The 8425-nt window shown below is 39.1% G+C and overlaps 1 protein-coding gene across 1 annotated transcript; it reads left to right on the top strand.

Moving 5' to 3' along the window:
• The first annotated feature begins 3655 nt into the window (after positions 1-3655).
• LOC108928571 (parvalbumin, thymic CPV3-like) lies at positions 3656-5962 on the top strand. The gene is made up of 4 exons (XM_018742560.1): positions 3656-3716; positions 4320-4452; positions 5240-5349; positions 5614-5962. The coding sequence occupies exons 1-4, from the start codon at positions 3656-3658 to the stop codon at positions 5637-5639; spliced, it is 330 nt and encodes a 109-aa protein (XP_018598076.1). The 3' UTR covers positions 5640-5962.
• The last annotated feature ends 2463 nt before the right edge of the window (positions 5963-8425 follow it).

The following is an 8425-nucleotide window of genomic DNA, read 5'->3' as shown; positions in this document are numbered from 1 at the left end:
CCTGAAAAAATGTGCCTCAGCATTGCTACACTACTACACAACTTACAAGAACCATCACCACCTTCCCACTGCTTACATTCTGTGACTTTATAGGTCGCTCCAACAATGAACTTAAGGCAACTCGCCTTCATAGCCCATACATCTTGCCAGCGTAATTTCCTCTTCTCCACACCTTCCCGGTTCCTGTCCCCAGACCTGTTCAATGACCAGCCGCCTTTTGTCTGCCTCTGGGGCAACACTCCACAACTGCCACCTATGGCCCGAACCAAAGCTTGCCTTTCCCCCTCTGCACGTGTTCTTATATATTTTACTTTTATCCTCTTACTAGAAAAATTCTTTCATTAATTCATCCATCCAGCTGCGTACTCTCAGAGACAGTAAAACCAGTCATTCTTTCTCTTAGCTCCAAAGCTGTGGAGTAACCCTTCACTTACCATCAGGCCTGATCTCAGTCTCATTTTCCACAGTTTTTTGAAGTTCCCATCTGTTCTCATATCACTTGACTGTTTTATATTTACTGTCTCCCTCAGTGGATTGTCCCTGTATTTTTATCTCTGTACTCTTGGTCTGATGTTCTGATTATTTTCCTTGATTGTGTTAATTGCATCATGTCCAAGGTTGATATTTTGTTAAAGACAGTCTGATATATCATCTTACATTGTCATCATATAATTGCTATTGTATAACACGTTGTAAACTGCCTTGAACAAAATAATCACACACACACATTTTCAGAACCGCTTGTCCCGTACGGGGTCACGGGGAACCGGAGCCTACCCGGTAACACAGGGCGTAAGGCCGGAGGGGGAAGGGACACACCCAGGACGGGACGCCAGTCCGTCGCAAGGCACCCCAAGCGGGACTCGAACCCCAGACCCACTGAAGAGCAGGACCAGGTCCAACCCACTGCGCCACTGCGCCAATCATCTAAATAAAAAATTTTAAAAAATTACTTTTGCTAAAAATTGGGGAAAGACTATTACAAGAATTCCGAGTTACAAACAAATGCAAATTGTACCTGAAAATTTTCTGTCAATAGTAAGGGCAGCAGATTGCATTGCTTGCATCACAGAACCTGGGCTGTTTGGGCTTTGGTTTTAAAGTAGCTGTATCTATCTTGAGTTTCCTCTTGTGCCATAGTTTCCGCACATGAGAGGATCTGTGTTTCAGGTGAACTGGTAACTATACATTGCCGATTTTAAATATGTTGGCGTGTATTTGTAAGTTTCTGTCTGTCTGATGAACCCTGTGAAGGACTGGCATCCTTTTCAGCATATGCCCTGTTAGCCTTACCCTGTGTATGAAAGACAGGGTCAGGGCCACTGCAACTGTCACTTTGTCAAGTACATTTATTCATTTAGCTGACACTTTTCTCCAAAGGAACTTACAGTTATTTACCCTTTAATACAGCTGGGCAATTTTACTTGAGCAATTCAAGTACATTGCTCAAAGGTACTAAAGCTGGGAATCAAACCTGCAACCACTGGGTCCACTATGCTGGCTACTTGTTCAATGTGCTAGTTCAGAACCCATAAAAAAAGTGTCTGGAATGAGGCAAAGTACAACTGTATAGCACAGGACACCAGTCCATTGCATCTCAATCTCAAACACTCCTTTGCCCATACATGCACACAGAAGCCAGTTCAGGCTCAAAGTCACCTAAAGCACAACAAAAGCATCCTTCTGACACAGAAGAATTAGAACAACTTTCACTGATGATTGTGAAAAAAATTCAGTGGAATGATGCAGCAAGCAACTTGACACAGAAAAAATGTTTAGAGGCAGTTCATAAATGCTCTTAAACTAAATACTACTTCTTGGGTGTCAATAGTTTTGTCTATTGCCTTCTGTCACACCCACGCCCTCGAATGAAACGACCACACCTGTTGTAAATCAGGGCAGCGGGATATAAAAAGAGTTGTGTTGGCTGACTAGGTTGAAGAATCTCATTGAGTCATCTGTCTGCCTTGTGATTATGGCCTGGTCACCATCATCCCTGGCTTCTTACCAGTTGCCTTGCCCTCTGACTTTGTCTATGGATCTTCACTCTCACTCTGACTGCCAATTGACTGACTCTTCGCACGTCCCTGACAACAAGAACTCGCTTGATCCTCCTGTTTCAGATAACCTCTCTTACACTTGCGTCCAACTTTCCCTGCATCCTTTGTTCCATGTCACACCTTCTGCACAAAAATACAAAGCTTTGCTTGTTTTTTTCTTTAATCTGTATTAGTTTTATTTTCAGTGAAAGTAATTAAATGTGTAGATGTGGTTCTGTTTAGAAGATATTCAAATTGGCTACTTGAAATCATTGTCTAAAGAGATGTTGGGCATTAGGAGTAACTGATAAAGTGAATATTATCTCTGGTAATTTATTGTAATAATAAATCAGGGTAAGTCCATATCCCAAGATCCAGTATCAAATGGACTGACAATTCTGAAGCCTGCTTTTTGCAAGGTCCATCAAAGCACATCTGGGTGTAGTGATGTGACTTGTGTCCCGGCAGTTTTGTCATTCATTAAACACTGTTGACAAGTTACAGTGCAGTGCTCCTGACTCTCCTCCCTGGAAGATCATGAGCCTTTCCCCCAAATAGCACTGATTGGCTAATCTTTAAATGATGCATTCCTGTCCAATAAACAGGAAAAAAAAAAAAAAAACAAAAAAAACTTCGAAAATTACAAAAAAACCCCATCAGCTTACAGAGCCATAACCCTCTCCATATGAATACAAAACTGTTTTGCGATCGAGATGTTCCATGCCGAGCTGGGGATCCAAGATGCCATTTAGCAACATTATCATTATTACTTGTTACACACTGGCTTACAAATTGTTACTTTTTAGAATGCCCAGGAGGGGTGGGCAACCACTGGCCCGTGGACCCCCAGAGGTTTTTTTCTCCATCAACCTTCAGTTGGGAGTTTTTGTTCCTTTCCCTGGTGGCCAGTAGGTATACTTTAGCTCTATAATAAGTTTTTCATGATGGTAGCCATTAGTCTACTGTCTTTTTATGTTTGTATCTGTTTTTCTTGCTTTATGCCTGTGTTAAAGTGTTCTGTGTCACTGCGTGAGAAGAGCGCTCTATAAAGATAAAATGAATTGAAATTGAATTGGGGTTGGCCCTTGTCCTACTTTCCAGTCCGAGCCTCCACAAGGAATTCAGTAGAATTGTCATACAAATCAAGTGGGATCAATTTGAGTGGCAGACAACTCAGGTTACAGTTTGTCATTGAGGCCGAGCGAGATGAATGCTGTGTTTATTGGACACGAAACACTGTAGGCTAGTGGAGAAAAGATGAGAATGAATTGTGTCGCTACAACCACTCTGCATCTTCGCTTTGTGATACTCAGTTTTTGTCGAATTACATTTTACACTGTGAAACGAGTGTAAATTATGCGTAACAGCACATGTCACACAAACTAGTAAGTCAAGATACAATTATTGATTTCATGTAACATGAAGCTGTCCTGTTTTCTGCGAATTAGCTGCAATATTAATTCTAACCTCGATATGTAACATTGCTTCATTTGCTAATATTTTAACCTGTTACCGAACCTTACACATCGTGGACTTAAAGTTAAAAATGACCTTTCTTGAACATTTTAATCTACTGCTTCCTCGTTTTTAAAATGTGGTTTTCCAACAGGTTTAATATGTCTCTGGCTTCCATCCTCCCCGCCGAAGCAATCGGGAATGCTATACGAGAGTGCCAAGGTATTGTATGGTATGGTGCAGTATTTTAAACATGTAAACTTAGGATAAACATGAAGAAAGAAAAAAAGATGTGCGTGTAAAAATCACAAGAACTGTGCAAGCTGTCGGATAATGGATGGTTCTTGATGACACGTTTGCAACATCTCGAGTTTTTTGGGGCTAAGAGTAACAGTACTTCGATTAACGAACGAAGTGTCTATGATCGCTCCATTTGTTGGATAAGAGTGCTTTTTTGTTTACTCTGAGTTGTAAAATATGTGATTGTGTTCAGAACATGATGCTGTTTCTGTTTTATGTTGCTCTGACCCAGTGTTTCTGTTATTATATAATAATAATAATAATAATAATGGTCAGTGTCACCTCTACCAGTTTCTTTCACTGCGTTGCAGTTGCCACTGAAATATAAAACGTTATGTACACTTATTGATCATTTTACAAGGCATCGCTTTTGAAGGTGTTTTCCCTCCAAAAAAAAAACCTGTTTCTTAATTCAATTTCTTGTATGTATCCAACACAACAGAGATCTGCCTTAGTGCTAAGGTTTAGCTACAGTTTAACAGCAGGATATGCAACCTTTACTGTTCTGTTCTCATGCCCAAACAGCCCCAGAGTCCTTCTGTCATAAAAAGTTTTTCCAGCTCTGTGGCCTCACCAGTAAAAGTCCTCAGGATGTGAAGGTTATCTTCAGTATCCTCGACAATGATGGTAGCGGGTTCATTGAAGAGGAGGAACTTAAGTAAGCTTTCAACTTACTTGTTTGCCATATTTAGGACTGCAACAGAACAGGTGTTTTTTTTTTTTTTTTTCTTAAAAATGTTTTAATCATGCATTTACATTGTATCCACATTGCCAATAGTATGTTTCTTCCTAACTATGCATACGTTTTGTAGTATATATACTTCAGTTCTTGTCTGGGTAAGGTTAATGCTTTCCAGGCTTATGTTAAATCCTATATGAAATGTTTCTGCATAGCAGAAGATTTAATATTTTATTAACTGGCTCTTCATCTCATGGGCATTTGAGTGATGAATTTAAGGGTACAAACATTTTCTAGTTTATTTTTAAGAGTCTTAAATAGACAAGATTTTCATTCATAGTTATTTTACCGAACTCATTCACTCACTTACTATAATGAACATTTTTGCTCATTATGACTATCTGTTTTTGCAGACCATAACCTGTGACTAGCAAAAGGATGTATGTATTATGTAGATTTATTATGATTAAGTGGTTAAAGAGATTTGAGTTACAAATGGACTTCCAGTCTCTCTTGTGTTTGTAAGTTCAAGAGCCGCTGTAATGCTCACAAAGAGACATTCTCAAAATTGTTTTTGCGTCTTTTCTGCATTAGCAGTCAGAGATGACGTATTTTAACCTGAGAAGTGTGTGCGTTCGAGATGAGTTGCCTTAATATCTTCATTTGTGTATCTTTTAGCTAAAAAAATGCAGTGGACATTGGATGAAAGGAGACAGTCTGTGCAAAATCTCAATCTTCTTCCTGTGTTACATGTCCAACATCTCAGGTTCTTCCTGCAGCGCTTTTCCCCAAATGCACGCATTCTGACAGAGAATGAGACCAAGAAATTCCTGTTAGCTGCAGATGAGGACAATGATGGGAAGATAGGAGCTGAAGGTTTGCTTCACTGTAACCCATATCTGCTGACTGTCTTAATTCATTCAAAATGACAATCTACTGCTTTTAATTCAAAGTTGATTTATTATAGTGGTATAACAGGTTAGAAGTTATAACAGTAATGTAAACAGGTATGCTATGAAAAAAGCAAAGGAGTCGGTTGATTAAGAAATTGACTTTTCTTTTTTTTGAATAACAACTTCTTAATGGTTTCAAGGGTGTATATGTAAGCAGGTGACACAAGTGACAATTCTCCATTGCCAGAATTCCAGTTGATGGTTTTGTCCTGAGGTTACTGGAAAAGCAGAGAGAGCAGGACTCCGCTGCTTGCCCAGGTTCAGCAAAGGACTTCTAGCCGGCTTCCCTCTGCTTCTGCCCAGCCTTCCTCTACTGAGGCATCACCCCACTCTTCCTCCACTCAAGTGCCGCCTCTCCCCATTTTGAATCATTTAGACCTTTGAGAAACACTTATTTTAACTTATGAAATATCTATGGAAATAAATGAACCAAAACTTTAAAACTCTTTGCTTGTTGATGTTTTAAAACTCTAATAAAGCAGCACTGAAGTGCTCCTCTATATATGCATCAATACTGTACTGTCACTGTTTTTGGTTTAATGTGAAAATGGTGTTTTTATTACACCCCACACAATTACAATTACCTCAGTCAATCTTCAAACATGTGCAGGTATCTTAACCTGGTAATAGTAAAATAAGCAAATGAGGATGCCAAAATGTTTCATAATTGTGAGAAACTGAACTTTAAAAGCAGTACCAATATTTTACTTTTAGAAATAAATTTTTTGTGATTAGCTACAATAATCTGTTTACAAGTCATAATGAACAACTAAACTTAATTCCTCCATGGCATGGAGGAATTAAGACAAAAGAAACCTTCCGGCCTGCATGTTTGACACCTGTGCTTTAGAAACATGAAACAGGATTACAGGTGTTGTGAGGAGATAAAGCAAACACTTTTCATCTTGTTTTGTACTTGGCATTGGTCAATAATTTATGACTTTTGTTTTATTGTCACACAACAGCACTGTAAGGCTCACTTTTCTTAAGACTCCTTAAAATATTGGAAAAGCAAACACTGAAAAGCAAAATAAGCTTGGTGGTTGAAATGTTTGTATTAATGTTTTCAATTAATTTCCTTCTAGTTATATTGATCTTAGTTTAACGTTAAAAAGATACGTACAAGGATGAATGCAATTAAAGTTTTATTAGCTTTACTGGAATAATAGTTCCCTGTAATTTGTCTGGCCCTTGCTCATTTATAATACAGGGCCCCACATCTCCTCCACCCTCTTTGATTAATCTAAGTGTGTAATCTGTATTATTTAAGAAGAATGGACATTTATTTAAAGCAGATTATTATTTATTTAGCTAATGTTTCACACTGAAGGTATACTCACTGGCCACTTCATTAGATTTATTAGCTTGTACCTGGTAGAACCCTTGTTTGCCTCTAGAGTGGCATGAATTTAACAATAAGGTGCTGGACACATTCTGTGGGAGTTTTGATAAGAGATAAGATAACACTTTGTTTGCACAGAAATTTGTCTTGCTTCACCAGCTCAGCAATCAATTTACCTCAGACATCACACAAAACAATAAAAAAACCATTAAATAAATACAAATCCACAGAAACAGCATGAATAAATATGCATTTGCATTTAGTGTAGGTACATCAATCAAAATCCAAACAATTAATGGGGTGTATCTGCTTGCTTGCATGCGCGTGTGCCAATATGCGTGCGTAGGGTAGAGGGGGGGTTACCTCCTTGACCTGCTCTGTTGATTCAGTAATGTGATGGAATGAGGAATAAAAGAATGTTTGTACTTATTCCTCTTACAGTCTGGCATCCTAAAATGCCTCCCAGAGGGCAGAAGCTGAAACTCCTCATGTAGAACATGAGAATGGTCTGTACTGATCTTCTCGGCCAATTTGAGGGTATGCTTGGTGCATCTGTTGAGGAAAGAATTTACCAAAGAATGATCCACCATCTTTGAGCAAATCTTAAGCAGTCTTAAAATTCTGCTTTTCAGCTGAACTGAGAGGCCACAGAGCCAAACCGGGCTTCCGTATAGCAGAATGCTGCGAATTGTGGAACAAAAGAATAAATAAATAAATAAATAAATAAATAAATAAATAAATAAATAATCTCCTTGCTGACACCAAAACATCTGAGTCTCCTCAGAAAGTAGATTCTCTGTTGGACCTTATTACATGCGCAATCCACGTGATATGACCAAGATAGGGCATTATCCACATACACTCCCAGATATTTGAAAGTTGAGGACTGCTGTATAGGTTTGTTGTGAATGGTGACTGGGACTGGTGTGAACTGTGTGGATCCAAAAAGGACGACTTCTGTTTTGATGGGATTTGACAATTTTACAGTTTCACAACAGATTTCGGGCCACATTTTTTATATTCTACACCACGAAATCTGAGAAATGCTGTATCAACTTGAGAGATAGCAACTGTGCAGGTCATTGAAGTTGAAGTCATGTTTATGGAAACATCTTGAGATGATGTGTGCTTTGTCACATGGCATATTATCCTGCTGGAGATATCCATTTCATTAAGACTAAATGAGCAATAAAAGGATGTATGTGGTCAGAAACAATGGCCTGTGGCACTCAGACAATGCTTAAAATCTTAATGTTTCTCAAGAAAGCATTCTCCATGCCATTACACCATCAAACATTAACAGTAATCACAGGATATCATAACACATAAAACCAGCAACTAGATAGTGTAAAATCTGTCAAAATCACACCAGCTTTACATTTCTGTAAAGCTGCCTACTCCATTACAGTTACATTTAAAAAGAAACCATTCACATGAAACAAAACATTAAATACACACACACACACACACACACACACACACACACACACACGTTTTCTGAACCGCTTGTCCCATACGGGGTCGCAGGGAGCCGGAGCCTAACCCGGCAACTCAGGGCATAAGGCTGAAGGGGGAGGGAACACACCCACGATGGTATGCCAGTCCGTCGCTGTCATGGCCACGTCTGAGGGAAGCGGCGGACCCAAGTGCAGAGCGG

The sequence above is a fragment of the Scleropages formosus genome, chromosome 5 (assembly GCF_900964775.1).
Source record: "Scleropages formosus chromosome 5, fSclFor1.1, whole genome shotgun sequence".
Taxonomy (NCBI): domain Eukaryota; kingdom Metazoa; phylum Chordata; class Actinopteri; order Osteoglossiformes; family Osteoglossidae; genus Scleropages; species Scleropages formosus.
This window is presented reverse-complemented; position numbering and strand designations above follow the sequence as displayed.